The sequence below is a fragment of the Anomalospiza imberbis genome, chromosome 1, assembly GCF_031753505.1.
Source record: "Anomalospiza imberbis isolate Cuckoo-Finch-1a 21T00152 chromosome 1, ASM3175350v1, whole genome shotgun sequence".
Classification (NCBI taxonomy): Eukaryota; Metazoa; Chordata; class Aves; order Passeriformes; family Viduidae; genus Anomalospiza; species Anomalospiza imberbis.
In genome coordinates, this window is record NC_089681.1 from 105,909,980 (window position 1) to 105,928,534 (window position 18,555).

General features: G+C 38.8%; 1 protein-coding gene across 3 annotated transcripts in view; it reads right to left on the bottom strand.

Moving 5' to 3' along the window:
* Positions 1–18,555, bottom strand: part of BMPER (BMP binding endothelial regulator) — a 146,680-nt gene that overhangs the window by 40,071 nt on the left and 88,054 nt on the right. For all 3 annotated transcript variants that reach the window (XM_068203940.1, XM_068203948.1, XM_068203956.1), the window contains exons 12-13: positions 11,283–11,612; positions 3,870–4,206 (exon numbers count right to left, since the gene is read on the bottom strand). In XM_068203940.1, the coding sequence (XP_068060041.1) occupies positions 3,870–4,206; positions 11,283–11,612 (667 nt within the window). The remainder of the gene's footprint in view (positions 1–3,869; positions 4,207–11,282; positions 11,613–18,555) is intronic.

Here is an 18,555-nt window from a genome sequence, read left to right on the forward strand (position 1 = left end):
AGCAAAACCAAGATACTGAATTTTTTTGAAATTTGTAGCAATAGTGAGAGACTCAAGCACTGTCTAACTAGTCATTTATCAGCTCAGCTGCTGTGTAGGTGTATTACAGATGGGTGATATACTGATATCATGTCGATGTGACGTTCCAAATCTGTTGATGCAACTGCTTAAAAAAAAAGACCCCCACCAAGCTACCAGAAAGCCACGGATGCTAATGAAGGCAGGTGTTCAGGGAGTATGAGTCCTGTGTCTTCCTCTACAGCGTCTCCTGCAGCCACATTTCTCCCTTCATAAAGCAGCATTGCTGTGACTCTCTCACTGCAGTCCCTAGATGCATGGTAGGGGCTGTCTGCTCCTCTCAAGGAGGCTCCTGAGAGGTGTCAGTCATGACCAAGCAAAGCAGGCATGGGGTCACAGTGGTGACCTGCCCTGCATGATCACACTGCTCCCTGGCCTCACCTGCTGGAATCACCTGCAGGCTCCTGCTACAGCACAGCTCAAAGATGCACAGTAAGATCAGCCATGGGGTAGGGTTTGGTGGGAACAGAAAGTCCTCTTCTCCTCTTTCAAGCTCCCCAAAATCCCCAAATCCTCATCCATGAGCTTAAATGGTACCATAATATTTCCCAGTAATGTGATAGAGCTTTTTCTGTTAACAACAGCACAAGGTATTGAGATAGTATCACCTATTTTTAGTTCTGCTTATACTCAAGAGCAGTTTCAGGAGTTTGATTGACAGCTTTATTGCATATATGGTTTAAATATCTTGCCTACAACTTGATACTGAGAAACCTTGGTAACTTTCTTTTACCTTTTTTTTTTTTTCAAGGACCACTCTAGGATGGTTAGCCATAATGAAATACCAAAATAGACACGTGGCAATGGTGATGACACTAACTGCTAATCTCTTCTTCACACAGGATTTACCAAGATCTCCTAGAAATTCAAAATAGTTTCCCTGCTTAATGAACTTGCCTCCAAAAAGTTGAACCCTAAGGGTTATTTTTAGAGTATTACGCATGAGTACTGAACAACTAGAAATGCATTAAAGACAAACAAAAATACCAGCCCCAAACTAAACAAAGCAAACCACAATTAAAAAAACATAAAATGTGTTTAGTTACAAAACAAAGAACTTAAAAAGTGGTGTAAAATTTTGTTAGTCTGCAGTCAGGACTATTTCAAAATCCTTTCTCACACACTTACATTGTACTTTCTTATGCCATATGCCTTGCCGGGAAACACAAGTCATCAAAATCACAATATCACAAAGAAAGGGTTAAGGGCAAAACCTAAGGTGTCACAGATCTCTCAAGGTCAAGCACAGGAGTCAACATGCAGCTAGATCTCTACTCTCTAAAACATTAACTATATCCCTTTCACTTAACAATCATGACAATCACGCTGTATGTTTTTTGGATGGCTAACAAAAGGAGAAACTACAGCTGTAAAAAGAATGAGACTTAAAATGAATTTGAGATATCTTCACACAAATCTCCTCAGTAACACAATGTCAAACAAAAGTTTGCAATGCATTGTTCACTGCCTTTTTTGGTATTTGGAGAAAACACACCCTAATTCCTAATGTTCCTGCTGAGTTTATTTCTATTTCTGAGAATTTTTATTAACAGCAGGTCACTACCCAAGCAGCAAAATGAAAATGAAGCAATGCAATAATATAGGCAAAATGACCAAGAAAGGTCAATTCTTGAAAATGTAGTATTTCAAAAGGAAAAATTCCATAATATGTAATGTTGGAGGGTAAAAACTGAGAATCTATTCAATTCAATGAGTACATTGGGAGAAAAAAACCAAAGAATCTAACCCTATCATTCTGCCTCCTCCCTTTTCTTACTGCTAGGATCCTGCTCAGAGTTAAAAAAGCAAGATTTTAAAAATTTTAGCTAAACTTATCCTGAAATTAGAGAACATTGACTAAATATGCCTTTCCAATAAACCCTCAGTTAAAAGGTGTCTTAATTTGAATTTCTTTCAATGCAAATCTAAACCTCCTGCAAAAGCACATCACCAGTAATGAGTTTTTTGAACGGAATTAATGAAAAATGCAAATTCTTCTTGAATGTGTGTCCCATAATCATTACTTCCTTGTTGACACTTCCTGGTTGGAAAAATGACCACGGTCATTGACAAAATTCCTTGCTACAACTTTAGAAGTTTCTAACAAGAAGCAGCATTCTATTACATACCATTATTTAGCTATAAATTATAGTTTATCTTCATTCCTGTGTTGGAAGCTGAGCATTTTAACAGCTAGCAACATCGAAATGGAAACAACAGCTACTTCTGACTGATGGTCATTTCAATACGATGGTCATTTCAACATAAGATTTCCTGAGGGAAAAATACACTTTTCTACAAAAGGGCACAATCGAATTAAATACTTGCTTGATTTCAGTGCCTTTCCAGGACAAACATTAGATATCATTTTAAAGGAACAGAAAAGCTCTATGGTAATTCTTAAGTGCAAGCCTGTAGAATTTTTTTGACTGCTGTAGCCAAAATATAAATCACTTTCTGCTGTGCTGTCAGGAAGTGTATTGCACTAAATTAATCATGGGCTACTTTAAAAAAGGAACAAAAACTCCACTGCAAAATTAAACAAATCTCTCTGTGCCTGTTTTCCATTTGTATTGTCACCACTTACCTTTAAAAGACGATGAAAGTGAGATGAGAATGTTGCTGAAACGCATTCAACAGACCCTGTGTGTGTGTTAGCTTCTCTAGTGCTCTCGGTTGTGCCTTCAGCCATTGGAAAAGATAAAGTATTATAACCTGCACACATCTTTACTTTTTGCCAGGCTCCTAGCACAAGGATACACCATAGCAAAATAAGTGCAGAGACACACAGACTACAAGCCAAGCTGTATGTCTTCTTCTAGCATTTCCCTGTCTCAGACATATTCTGCTGGATTAGATAAATGTCTTTCTGTCTCATTATAAAAATAGAGGAAAGTCAATTCATAAGGGAAATCGAGTCATTCTAGAAAGCTTTTCCTAATAAATCAGATAGTAAATGTGACCAAGTGGGGAAAGCTGGGAGCACAGAGATCAGACAGCTTCATCCACAACCATACAACTGTGACTCAGCTAGCTCTTACCTTTTATGTCAGGCAATCAAAAGAATAGACAATTGTATTTACTGAGTGAGGGATAAATAAACTCATGCCAATTAAAGAACAGAAAATATGTCTTTGTGGTTTAGACTTTAAACATTTTAAAGATAAAAAAATCTTAAATAATTCACTCAGACAAGAATTCTAGATCCTCATCTGTCTTTCTTTTCTCCCAGGGCAGGACAGGCCATGCATGGAATTTTTTGTTAACTCACCCCTTTCAAACTTTCAACCCACAAACCACACCATCCAAGAGGCATTAGACGTATTTAATATCCTTGCTTTAATAAAGTAATTTTCAAAATGTTTCTGGGAAGACACACTTCTGTGGGCCACAAGCAATAGCAGTTGAAGTCAGCCTCAACTTTACAACTGAGTTTGAAATCAGAGGGAGTTTACAAAAATGTTTTGAAGTCTCTTCCCTGTCTTTCTTCAGTCTCAAAAAGTAGTTTTTCTCTAGGTTATCACAAGCCTGCCTGCCTTTCTCACTGTTGGCTGCTCAGGTCTATTTTCTCAGGACCTTCTTCTTCTGATTCTGGATCCAGAATATCTAATTATATTATATTATGGGAGGTATCCAGAATACCTCCCATAATATAAGCTTGTATATTAATTCTTACAAAAATATCTCAAAATGTGTTCAAGTGCTTGTGCATGTGTTCAACTGGCCCTACTATGTGGTTTTTCTCCTCACCCAGTAACTTAGTATCTCCCTCCACAGCAAGCCACGCTTACCGGTAAAAGGTGGTATAATCCACTGTTGAATGACAGCTCTGGAACTCCCATGCTTTGAGTTTCTGGCATTCCCGATGAGCTCGGAGTTTCACCCTGACTGTCCCGTGACAGAGCTCCGGTATGGGTTTCCTCTGCGGGCGGCTACAGAACTCATTGGACTCCACACGCCAGGATTCAGCAAAGTCGTCCACATCAAACTTAAAATTCCCATCCCCTCCAATCAGGTCATCCCGTTTGTGCCCATTGTAATTGCCACACAGACCACAGAGTTTGCCTTTCAGATGAGGTGCAGCCATGACTTCCACAAAACTGTCTCCATCCCATGAGATTTCCAAGCCTGATAAAAAGATAAGACAAAAGTGCACAAAAAAAAAAAAAAAAAAAAGAGAGAGAGAGATGAAATTTAGGATAGCAAACTGCACTTTATGTTTGTGAAACACTGTTAATGGGAACCAAAACAAAGCTATTGGCTTAGTTCTGATAATGCTGTTATATTTCTATATAGTTCCCAGTAAATGCCTCTGGCAAGTGCAGTGTTTCTTAAATTGCAGCCAATTACAATACATTCATGCCTATCTCCTCTTATTTTTGTTCCCTCTTGCTAATGAATGGGGTTATCCTAAAAAATATGGAGCCAAGGCAGGATATCAATATCAAAGGAGGGCTCTTGCAAAATTCTACAAATTGAATTTGCTATGGTAAATTTCTAGGTGACTTTGCAGGGGGCCCAGAATTTCAACCATTGGTACCCATTGCACAGGTAGTGGTAATACAAAGATGCCCATGACCCATGAGACTCCAGTCATGACCTTATGGGAAACATCCTACTCTTGCCTACAAAGCTGACACTGATTGCTCATTGGGTGAATACAACTGTTCCAACACAAGTTACCTTATTTTGTGAGAGTAAAAAGAGTTAAAAAGATTACAACAAAGACATAGCAGATGGGTAAAACTGTTGTAAGAAAGCATTCTGAATTGGATTCAAACTGTTCATTCAAAAGGCATTAATTACCAACTTTTTGTCTGCATAAGTTAGCAACACTGAGAAATTACGGTAAACATTTAACCTTCACCTAGTGGCTGGGATGTAAGCCCTCTCATACAATTTGCTTTACAGAAAGGTTTGGCACTTCTGGAATGTCAAACAAAGTTACTTTTTGTGACCGACATCCATTTTATCTGTCTGTACCCATCTAAAAACTAGGTGTCTAGCTTAAGTCACCTGTCTAGGCCCTTTGAGGGAGTAAAACAGGCAGCTCTGGATCACAACACGATTGTTTAATGCAGAGGGAATAAACTACTTTCTGAATGTCTTTCTGTTCCCAGAGATAGTCTAGAGGGGCCAGAGACCAGGTGGAGACTAAACTTATAGTTTTCCCCTGAGTGACTGTAAATTAAATAGATTCCATTCTTCGAGGAGTAAATAGGCAGCTCATAAGGGAAAACCATTTTGATATCATTTGGGATAAAAACAACACCAAGAAATATTGCTGCTTAACATCTACCCAAAAATGGCCTTTCTTGTAATTACTTCCACTGTTTCCTGAATGGCTCTATATCACATCTGCAGGAACCCTGCATCTGAAGATCACAAATAATTTTGATGGTATTAAATTATTCTCATAAAATACCTGTGAACAGCCATTAGTTAAGGATAAACACAGGATCCTGCTTTTCAACAGGATAATCCAGATTTTACCCTGTTCCCCCTGCGTAGATGAGAATACCAAAGTGCATCACTCTGTGGTGCAGGACCAGGGCTTCACTCCAGCTTTCTTCATTTGCTTTGTGGGCTGGCTTAGTACCACCTTTCCCCTTGTAAATCAGTGCTTGTCACTGTGTGATCCAAATCCTGCCCTATCTTCATGCAAGTAATTAACATACCAGTGATTCAGTTCAAAGCTGGAGCCCTTCCTTCAGCAACACATCCCATTGTCTCCTCTGACAATTCCTACCGGTGCTGCAGAGGAACAGGGTGACGTTCAAGAGGAAATTATGGCTATAGAAGGGTGCATCCATCTTAGCATCCTGCCCTAGTGCTTGGTAGGTTACACCATGTCTCCAGAAGTTTTGGGAATGATTTACTCATCAAGGCTGTGAAGGTAATTCTGTATTACCTGTCACTGCAGTCTATTACACTGTTTTCTTACGACCATAGCTTAGCAAAGGTAGCACAAATGCATCCTGAGCTAACTATGCCTGAAATCAGTTTCAAATTACCTCATAAACCCAACATGGATGGGGCCACTGTCTCCTCCTCCAAAGGCACTTTACACCCAGCCAACTGAGAAATTGTGCAAGACTACAACTGTTAATGAGGCCAGCACAGTGGCAAGGGGGAAAGCTGCCTTTTAAGCTGCTTCATCCATTATCATTGCTGGACAAATTCAAAATCCAGCTGTCTTTGCTTCTGACAACACTGAACAAAACAAAACACAGCTTGATTTGCAGACTCAAGATTAATACTGCTGTGCTGGCACTTAGAAAATACTTGCCATTAACTTATAAACGAAGATTTCTTCAGACTTGAGAATTACATAAACTTTCTCAGAGTTTAAGGCATCAAGATCCAAATTTTCAGACAGTTCTTTTCAGAAAATAACTATAGTTTTTAAGACTGTGTGCAAGTTTTTCCTCCAGAGAAGCTCCCTACTTTAAACAAAGTCAGAAAAGACTGGCTAAGGATTCTAACTTAAGTTTCCTTTTAAGACTAGTTTTTTTCCCTTAACACAAAACTTACTGACCTTCAGTGAAAATACATTAATTATGAAAGGTTAACTTGAAAATTTTTCTGAACATTTATGTCCTCTTCCCCTGAGTTAATTTACTTGTTACATGTTGCTTTTGTAGACCTGTATAAGGCATGCAGGTATGCAGAAGGAGAATAACATGAAATTATGGCTTCTTTTCTCAGTATATAAAAATGCTTATTTTAAAATCTAGAGATTCCTGCCTTGATTACTGGATTTCATGCAAGGGACTCACTGTGTAACTGCCACATGGACATACTTTCCTCTAGCTGGTATGGCTTAATTACACTTTATTCTGCTGTAATTGCTCAGATGGAAGGGTAATTTCTGGCTTTGATGAAGGCAGAGCCTAAAGGTTTCTGTCCATAACACAGCTTATTCCTTTTTGGAGTAACAAGGTATTTACTCCTACATGCATGATAATTTTGTTGGAGCCTGATCACACTGTGTAGTGTGTGCCTTTTTTTTTTTTTTTTGTTCACAAGCAGAAAGTCCAGTTAGTTTCTGTAAACCAGTAAGAGCTGTGACAGATAGCATTATGCTACAGAGCAGTGTTTGAAATGGTCTCGTTGGCAGGCAGAAACTGTTTGGAAGATTTTCTTGGTGCCTATACTCCCCCTTTCTTCCCCCCGCCCAAAATGAATGAGTTTCCCATTCACTTGGACAAGAATCAGAAACCAAGAGATGAGAAGCCAAAGGATGCAACATCTGTCCCATCTGGGGATGTGCAGAAAAGGAATATTCTCTGACTTACTTTTTCATTTTTTCCAATTACTCCCTCTTTTTTAAGGATGCTTAACCAACTTGTTACTTGATTTCTTAACTTGGCACATTGTCTGCTATACTCCATTTTAAAAAAATCCTTCTGGATTTATGTATATCACACACTGAGTTCCCCATTATAGGACCTCTCATCAATTGTTCTGCATGATTTTTCATGGCATCCTTGAGATTTAAAGGCATCCTCAGGAACTGGCAAACAACTCTTCCTTAAAGATTTAATGCCAAAGTAGTACAGAAAAAGTGCAGCAAAGTGGTTTTGTGCAAAAGATAGCACAGAAACAACAAAATGATTGTGCAATAGAGGAATAGATAAGTAACACCAGCCCCATGTTACTTACCAAAGAGTCCTTTGTCTTTCTAACACACAAATTTGGATAAGGACTCAACACATCCCAAGCATACCCATAGCTCCCAGTGCAGAGTGCAAGGACTACTGCTGCATGCCATCCAAGGCTACAGCTGGTGAGGAATTCAGCAACAAAACAGGTTTTCACTGGAAAATGCCAATTCATCAGAACTTAAATGCTTCAGGGAGACATATCGTATTCAATGAACTTCCAACACAGCACCGGCAAGGTTCCAAACTGGTTTCCTGCCAGCTCGCCTGGTGGGCTGCCTGGAAGCCTGAATGATCAGAGTATGAAACTTCAGGACTGCCCTGCCATGCACATTGCCCTGTAGCCAGAGACCACAAGACTTCCTGAAGCTTTGGACTTCCCTGTTTTATCTAAGGCTAAATTCCCAGCTCTGCAAAAGGAAAATCAAAATCTGTGAGAATGCTGGCTGAGCTGTAAGCACCAGACCCTGCATTTCCCAGCCCAATTTTACTTTGAATTTTATTTCTAGTGCAGCAGTTTTGCTTATTTTTCATTATTTCCTCCTTCTCTTTTTTCATCCTACTCGGAGAATGCATATTTTTTTTAAAATCCATGTTTCCTTCAGAAACAGAAATTTGTCCATTTTTTTCCCCTGGTACTCAGAACTTCCTGTGGAACAAAATGTTTGCCTTTAAACCAGTTCTACTCAGCACATTCTTCCTCTTTACAGCCTCTCTGCTGCTTGTCTTCTCCCAGCAAAATGGAGCCAGGTCATTCTGCTACTTCTCAGGCCTTATGTGCTGAAGAAAGTAGGACTTGGCCCATCATGCTGTATTCAGCAAGAGAAACCTGATCCTGCTCCCTTAAGGGGAGGAATTATTTAGGCTATAATTTGCAGTGATTACACACTGTTTGGTATGTTGTCATATGCCATGTTTGCACTTCCTCTGCCAACACATGGACAAGGATGTGTGTAGTCATTTAGTAGGTTTGCACCAGAAACAAATGGAATAGCAGCAGGATTAGCTGTCATTCATCTTCAGTTGAAAACCTTTCCTTGGCCTGTGGTTGGCTAATGAAATCCACATCGCCTGAATTCATGGTGTTCAGCTGGCTGCAAAGAAAAACCCTCAAGATGCTTCTAATTAGAAGTTGTGAATAATGGTCAACTTGTGTGCATTTTACAGACAGCCACAAAAATCTGCATAGCCACTTTGAGGAATGAGCCCAGAGCCTGGATCCACATTATGCAGACTCTTTTTTCCAGAGGCGATATGAACAGGTGTCTAAATTCTCAGCTCAACAGTGGTTGCTAGTGTCCCCCTGAAAGAAAATTATGCTAGATAATGAGTATGACTATGTGTCATGCCTGTGACTGTATCACTCCCTAAGAAAGACTGGTTTCACTGCTTTCACATGAGATTTAATAGAATTAACAGTAAACAGTATTCTCACTGAAACAGTACTTCACTGTGTAAGAGAAATCTCTAGGGACTACAGTAGTACCTAACACATGCTAATGAGAAAGTTTTAAACTTCCCCTCAGTATTTATCTATGCAAAGATACTATCGTTTCAGAACAGTTTATCAAAACAAAATAAGTCCTCTGGTTTAGCATTTTGACAATTAATGTATTTTCCAAGACTCAAAAGACATGAGAGAATGCTATTTCCCTTCCCTGTTTCTAGAAGTAAAGTAGGAATTTTACTTCTAGTGCAGCAGTTTTGCTTATTTTGCATTACTTCCTCCCTCTCTTTTTTCATCCTACACTGGGAAAGCATATATTTTTTTTTAATTCTTCTGAAACAGAAATTTATCCAATTTTTTCCCCCAGTGAAAAAATTCTACAAAGTTTCTCGTTTCCTCTTGCTTGTGGTGCTTTTTCCTTGCAGACAACTTCTTACTTGGGCACAAAGCAAGCCAAATAAGATGGCACTAAACATCTTAGGCCTTGCTTTTCAAACCAGCGCCTCCATTTTGCTGGATAGCCCCAGTGAAATATTTCCATAATTTTATAACTTAAACTCATTCCAGCCATCTATAACTATGAATATATAATTGATCACCTTAACTGCAAGATATGTTGCTGCAACTTTGAAAAACATGAATTTTATGTTTAAGAACTGATATCCTCTCTGTTCTTATCTCTAAGTATCAAATGATACTGAGTATTGAGATTGTATGGCAAGATTTTGGAAGGAGAGAGCTACAGGGGTGGCTTCTGTCAGAAGCTGCCATAAAATTCCCCCATGTCCGATGGAGCCAATTGCAGCTGGCTCCAAGATGGACCAGTTCCAGCTGGCTCCAAGATGGGCTCGGCCTTGGCAACAGTGGTAGCACCTCTGGGATAACATATTTAAGAAGGGGGAGAAAAACCCTGTGCAACTGCAGTCAGAAAGAGGAGGGAGAGTGTAAGATAAACAATTCTGCAGTCAGCAGAGAAGAAGGGAGAGAAGGTACTGAAGCAGATATTCCCTGCAGCCCAGGGTACAGACCATGGTGAGACAAGACTGCCCTCCTGCAGCCCACGGAGGTCCATGCTGGAGCCCCTGGATAACACCACACTGGAGCAGATGGATGCCAGGAGACTGTGACCCCGTGGGAAGCCATGAAGAGAGGAGCCCACCCTAGAGCATATTTGCTAGCAGGACTTGTGACCTCATGGGGAATCCATGTTGGAGCCTGTTCATTCCTGGAGGGCTGCACCCTCTGGAAGGGACCTTCATTTTTGAAGTTTGTGAAGAAATGCAGCCCATGGGAGGGACTCACATTGGAGAACTTTGCAGAGAACTGTCTCCTGTGGAGGGGACCCCATGCTGGAGCAAGGAATGAGTGTGAGGAATCCTCCCCTGAGGAGGAAGAACTGGTAGATATAATATGTGATGGACTGACTGTAAATCCCATTCCCAATTCCCCTACACAATTCAGGGCAGGAGGAGGTAGAGAGAATCAGAAGTGAAGCTTGAGAAGAAGGGGATTTGGAGTGTGGAGGCTTTTTGAAGATTTTACTTCATTTCACATTATCCTACCCTAATATTATTGGCAATAAATTAATTTCCCCAAATTGAGTCTATTTTTTCCCACAATGGTAATTGCTGAGTGATATCTACCAGTCCTTATCTTGAACCATGAGTCTTCCACTATATTTTCTCTTTCCTGTCCAGGTGAGGAGGGAAGTGATACAGTGGCTTTGGTGAGCATGTTTGGGTGATGTCCAGCCACAGGCAACCCACCATACTCTCTATAAGCCACTTTTAAGATATTGGAAGTGAAAGTCATGGCACATTTGTCTATTTGGGCAGCTAATTGTCAGCTGCAGAATGAAACACAGCTTAGCAATATTCTGCAGACTTCAAACTCATAGCTGGGATTTCTGTCTGCTCATGGGCTGCGGGAATTTTGAAAGCGCTGTGGGTTTCTCTGATCTCTAAAGAGTAATCATGATATTTATTACTGCTATCACGTTTTTTTACTGACTACTGTTCATGCTGAACTTCAGAAGTTCTTCAGAGAGAAAGAAGACACACACACAAACACAGACACACACATACTTGTCTTACCTGCTTTGGTTGTCACTTTCAGCAAATAACCATCCAAATCGATCTGAAATTGTGGTGTCTCGCAAGGTAGTGAAATTCGGGTCCCATTCCACTTCACTGTGAGGTGCTGCTGGAGGCTGATTGTGCTTCTGCCCAACACAAGGTCCACTGACTTTGTCCAGGAGAAAGAACGGGTCCGACGGGCATCGTTTTTTACCAGCACCTGAAAGGGTGAGGCAGAGGAGGAGCAGTCTTTTGTCAAAACGTACTGACATGTTCCCTGAAAGTTAAATGTCCGTCCATCAAAAGTGTTGTAGTGAGGATCTCCAAATACAGTGCAAACTCCAGGCTCTGCAGGTGAGTGAGAAACAAAAGCACCATATCAATAAAAGTTGGAAAAAAGAAGTTGATAAGAACTTAGAGATGCTGCTCTCATCTAATCTATCTGCTCTAGAGCATAGATTTTGACTGGTGCCCACAGGGATGAAATGTATCTTTGAAAAACAAACGCTTCATTGCTTTAGCAGTCTTTCCCAAAGTGGCTGGTAACCAAAGGCCCGTTCATCCTTGGGGCAGCATAGGAAGGCAAACCTGTAGCTTTGTCCCTTAAACATAACATACAGTTTAAGTTATTACAATGCCTGTGAACTTTTTCAAATTTCAGTGACTCTCTGAAATTACAAAACCATCAGATCACTTTAGCAGGAGCTGGGTCAGTTCATATTTTACATATATACACTTATAAATATTATACATTTATAAACTAGGTGTGGTTACATGTTTTTTTCCCCAAAATACCTGTAGAACCAGCATCTTTTCTCAGTCTTACAAGCTATTTTATATGTTGTTTATACACAACTGACTTGTAGTAGTTATTGATATCACACTATCAACTAAAAGTCAGTAGTACATGACTAACATGATGCAATGACTGCCAAAGAGCATGGTGTCTCTACCAATTATTTGCATCATTACAAATGGATGAAAATCTCTTATGGATGTTTGAAGCCGTACACTGGTCAGAGAACTCACAGCCCAAAGAGCATTTCTATATTCATAACAATGATGCTGAGTTATCCTGCAGCTACCCAGCAACTGATTGAATTGCCTCACAACTAAAGATAGCAGCAAATATATTTGCCTTGCAGCCTTCTGGTATAACAATAGGTTCTAACCACATTGCTGGTATTCCTGGAAGAAGGAGTCTCAAGGCAGAGAAATGCACATTGCTATTGCCAGCTGTATACCCATGGGCTAAGGCTGCTTTTGAAAGATGACATCTGTTTAACTAACAATGGCTTGCTTGAAAAACCAGCTTAAAAAAAAAAAAAACAAAAAACAAATTCAAATCTACGAAAAAGAAGAAGACATGAATGTTATGAAGGGGAAGGGAATTCCTCCCATGGAGTGCAATACAGTTCTAACTACACAATACACCTTTCCCAACAGAGTTTTTTCAGCCTAGGCAGAGTGCTATGCTAAAGGAGCTGTAAACTTTCTCGTGTTTTTCTGACTGTAAAGAGCACCCAAGGAAATCTACATGGAGACACAGAAAATGGAGCTGAAGGAAGCCCCAGGAAACATTACCCTTTTTTTTTTCTTTGCCAGCTGCAATGAAGAATCACCTGCACCTCTATTATTCCTGACAGAGGTTTATCTAACCTGCCCATAAAGAGCAGTAGTAACAGCAACTCTATTGCCACCTCTGGCAACCTGCTTCAATTTTGGTCTGTCCCTACTACAACAAATGTCTTCCTAAAGCCTAATCTCACTTTCCCCTCACTGCATGGTGCAGAGCCATCACGGAGCTGGTACCTAGGTGATTTTTACTTTACCCCCAACTGGCCACTTCTTTAGCTATACCAGTAACTCATTTTGGCATCATTATTACTCCTCTTTACTGTGTCTGGCAACTAGGGACCAAAAGTTTCAATTTCTCAAGGACATCATATTGACAACTCCATCAAAAATTAAAATTATCCACATTTGATCAACATCTCCAGAAAACAGGCCTGACAGACTTTAAGCAGACCCTGAAACCAAGACATTTAGGCAAAAGAGTGCTTTTAAAAATGTGAATTTCTGTGAATTTTCTTTTCCTCACTGATACCAATGAGGATGTCAATGACAGCTTTCCAAAGTTCATTAAAAGATTAATTGATTCTCCACAAATTGACAGAAGCTATATGGCTTTTAATTAATATCATTTTTACCAACAGAAAAAATAATCTATAGATTTTATATGGAGACCATCTGACTTTACCCTTTTGTTATCATACTAACATGTTTCTGATTTCCTTATGTATACATCTAATTATCTGCATAATGAATATTAAGATACATCTTATTACCAGCTCAGATTGTTCTTCAACTACTCCAGTTTTATTTTTTTCTTAAATATAAGGACAACTTTAACGAAAATTTTAATGAAAAAACATCAACCAAACATCAGTGAACATTCTAGAGGAAAGATCTGATTTTTCTCTGTGTTTCTAAATGCCAAGAATGTGGACATGTTATACATGTTTTTAACCAACCTACTGGGAGGAGGAGGCTGGTTCTTCACCTAAGCAAGTGACTAAAAGGCAAGACATGAGAGGAACAAGCATAATTTAGAGATGTGCAAGTAAAATTGACAGTACCAATGGGATCCAAAGGAAATATTTATTTTTAATTTCTAATGTGTTATGCAGAGTAATGTTGTTTTATGTTATGTTACATCATGTCACGTCATATGTCAACTTGATGCCGTGCAGTTAAAAATGTATTTTGGACTGGATAGCTGAAGGTCTGATCCAAATTTTGTTGTTTTCTTTAATAACCAAGGAAATGGAGGAGGGAAAATCCACCTAAAAACAGTCTAAATAATTGATTCTCTGATATCACTGCGTAAAACATTCTTGAAAGGTTTGCTAAAATTGTGGGTTTTAAAAATAAATCCACACCCTGCAAAAGTGTGTGTGATAACTCAGTCACTGCCAGTAAGAAAGACTGGTTGGCCTAGAAATAAACCTTAAATACCAGGCGTAAAAAGACCATCAACATGAAAAGAATTCCTGCCATTTTTAGCTTTTGAGTTGTTTATTTCCTTTTGGGAGAGTTTCAATCACATCATATTTTATGGTTTGCTTCTCTTACTTTTCTTTTCCCATTTTCTTTTTCATTTTACTTATTCTTTTTCTTTTTTTCTTTTTCTTTTCTTTTCTCTTTTCTTTTCTTTTCTTTTCTTTTCTTTTCTTTTCTTTTCTTTTCTTTTCTTTTCTTTTCTTTTCTTTTCTTTTCTTTTCTTTTCTTTTCTTTTCTTTTCTTTTCTTTTCTTTTCTTTTCTTTTCTCTTTTCTTTTTCCTTTTCATTTTCTTTCCCTTTTGAAACAAACCAGTCTTTTTACTTGGCAATTTTTGAAATCTATTAGAGGCACTGATCTCTAGATAGGATTGTGTGTGACTTTCCTCTCTGTTGGGACATAACAGATGAAGAGGTGATGCTGCATCACTAAAGTTATGTTCCCCAACCCTGGAGTATGAATTTTGCTAGCTTATGATAGCAAGACATAGGGTCATAGGTGTAGATCTTTCCCTTTTTTCCCCCTACATAAATTGTTCCCAGCTTATTGCCAACACTCCGTGTGTCAGCTGTCTAAGGTAGAGCTAGAAAAGGGCTATTCTATACAATATTTCCCCCTGAGACTCCCCCAACCTCCAACTACTTTCAAATTAGGGACTTTCTGAGCTAACCATGGTTTCTATCAATTTAGTAACCTTTCATAGAAATATTTTCTGTGAATTTTTCTAGTCCAAAAATGTTTTTAGCATCTACAACATCCTTGGGCAAAGGAAATGAAGAATCATTGCCTCTTCCTCATTTTGAATGCGGCATTCGTGATCTTTGGTGTTTTCTTTTGCTCATCTAGACATGCACATGAATGCAAATTTACCCATTTACTCTCTATCCTTGAAAAACACAGATTTTTCAAAAGAGGGCTCCAGAGCTATGTTTAGGAGGCTGTGATTTTCAAAACACTTCAGGCACTCAACTCTGATTAAACATTATTGAGAGCTGGATGCAAACACCACTAAATCTCTTTTGGAAATCCTGTGTGTTGCTCCCAAATCAATATTCAGACCTTCTGGCATTCATAAAAACTTTTGGGAGCTTGGCAGTTTTCACATTTGTTTTTTAAGCAACTAAATACGGACTTCACACTTTCACTTAATATTTGACTAAAATATTAAACTACGTGTGTGATTAATGCAGTTTGCTTAGCTCCCACCTAAGGCTCTACAGCTCACTTGCCAATTAATAATAGTATTTAGGTGCTAAAAGTGGATACTATAGAACTGTTGGCATGTTTTCCTTGAATTTTCAAATCATGCTCCCAATTCAAATGAAATAGTGACTTTCATTAGAAAAGGCAGTGTTTTTGAAAACACGTATAGCTGTACAAAAAAGGAAGCTAAAAAAGCAACAGCATGGAAAAGAACACATTAGCATTTCCTAAGTTTCAACATACTCTCATAAAGAAAAAAAAATCACAAACTATTTGGCCAATGTGGAGGGATAAAAGTCTGAAAGACCACTCATTTCTAGTAAGTAGTACACTGAGTACAGGTAAGAACCACTTATTAAACTAAGTGGTTGCCAAAAAGAACCTTTCTGCCTTCCACCCAGTGCCTCCATTCCCCCAGACAGTATTTAGCCTTTTTAGAAAGGCAAAATATATATACTGCGTGGTGGAGGCCAGACAGACAGTCAGCACACACATCCTGACCAGGCGAGAGCGCGAGCACATTGGCTGGGCAATTAGCACACTTGTAGCTCCAGACCAGCCACAGGATATATTGTCTCTAGCTGGGTTTATTATTTGTTGGGATATAAAGGAAATGGGACACAAATCCATAGGAAATCAGGCTCTGTTAGCTCTGGTGCTCATGGAATAGCTTGTTTTGTTTTTTCAGGAGATCAGAGCAGTCAGCTGAAGTCCAAGATGTCCAGATGTCTGGTCACACTTTGCTGGGCTTGTAGGTAGTTAAGAGTGGCCAAGAAAAATATACTTTAAATTATAACTAAAATCGGTTTGGATACTTTCTAAGTAAGGAGAAGGAGGAAAAAACACAAGTTTACCAGTGAAGGGTGTTCTGGTTGCAGATCTATAATTCAAAAATATCTCAGCTTTTTAAAAATAAAATGAAACTTTGAATGCAATTAGCCCATATGCTGAATTAAGCCCTAAATCAAACAGAACACATTATTAACTTCTAAAAACTAGCTACAGAACACGCATAATAGAATTTCATTAGGTTTTCTGTAAAAAATGCAAAGCCATAGAGGACTTTCCTCATAACTGCTGCATAGTGCAGCTTGATATAATACACATTACAAGGTGTGGTGTCAAAAACTCCACAGGAGTCTTTATGGTCTATTTCATAAATAAAATAGCTATTCCAATTTGTCCAAATACATATTTATACAGTAGAGCATCACAGCTGAAATGGGAGGTAAATCATGAACAGTATTCCAGTATGAATAAACAATTGCAGTCTTTTTGTTGTTGTATTTCTTTATGGAAAGGAAATAACAGAAAAAACAGGGACCTATGTGGTCCTTTAGACCCACTTCCTGCTCTTACAGGTATCCACAATGCATAACCTCACTTTGTTTCTTGTTCTTTTCTATTCTTTGAAAGTCAGCACTTTTTTCAGTAATTCTATAAAAACACATAAAAAGAATGTAGGACCAAGTGAAAGTACCAACCTCTTACTCCTAAGTTGGGTCCAAATGCCCTTGAATTTGGTTTAGGTCTGTTGATCATTTTGTCAATTAAACAAGCTGTGGAATGATTTGTGATGAATGAAATTTTCTGTCCCAAAAGCAGCCTTTACTGCAAAATTAATCATGTGTACTGCACATGTAAACCTAGATGACTGCAGTTCACTTTGAAAAAAACCTCATCCACAAAATCTCACAACGACTGGTGTAAGATTGTGCTAGGACTATTAATAATGATTAAAGTACATGTACATGATTTTAGTAACAAGTTTTCATTCATCCTGTGTACTGTAATTTCAGCAAGGCCTATGAATTCTTCTTTGTCAAGAACAAAGATTTTACTTCCACTGGAAGTTCCTATCTATGTCTGAAGCTGAGAGCAGTCTGTTAATGTTATTTGAACTCAGGTTTAGTTTTTTCTTATTTTTAATATGAAAATTACCTTGGTCTAACATAGGATTACTAATTTATGGAATTGACGTCAGTGGTGATTTTTCTAAATCAAGCCCAAAAGTGTACATTTCATTACATTTTTTACAGCAGCATAAACTAAACTGTTGAATTTTCCACTGGTATGACCACTGTGTTTAATTAGTGATAACTGTACGCCAGCCATGGAGCTTAAAAAGCAACATGCCAAAACTAACTACAGTTAACTTCAGCAACAGTAGACAAAAGAGACTCTCCAGCCCTTTAGGAGATGAGATACTTTTTCTCTTTGCAACAAACTGCTTTGAAAATAATCCTTTGATTTTTTTTTTTTGATTTTTTTTTCAGTTTGAAGTGTATCCTTTCACAACATGACTGGCTTTGACCCACTTCATAGAAATTGGCTGCATTTAAACTGTACTCAAAGCTCTCCCATGTACAGTATGTTCTTGTACCTACCTATGTTGTTTTTATGTTGGAAAACTAATATCTGCTGGAGCACCAGAAATGTTTGGTGTGTTAGTATATGGAGACAGGATCAGGATCAACATGAGTGAATGGGTGAGGGAAGGGCTGTATGTACATCATATCAGAAACTGGCTGAATTAGCAAAGTTTCCAATTACTGTCAGATGATAGTCGTGATGAGATGTACAGCACTTCTGCTGCAAAGGTGGAATTAATTCTTTGCAAATGGCAAATGTTAAAATACTAATGTTAAAACAACTACTGGTAGCCACCACTGCTGTATGACACTGGGTATTTAAGCTCCTTGCTCATATTTTCTGTAAAAGCCAAGAATGCCCTGTTAATCATGAAAGTTTGGAATCAGCTCTTTTCTAGGTACTGAATGGGTCCATAGTGAGATAACTGTAAATAAAAGACCCCTCTGTTTCATGTGCAGTGGTGGAGCATGGGACAGTGAGAGAGGACAATGAGCCTCTCAGGCTCAAGCACAGACAGTGCAATGCAGATAGGACCCTTAATATCCTGGATCCCTTACCATAAGGGAATAAGGCTGTTTATCCTTTGGGGAGACCTAATAGCAGGCTGCCAATGCATAGAAAGAGGTCACTGGGAAGATGGAGCCAGGCTCTTTA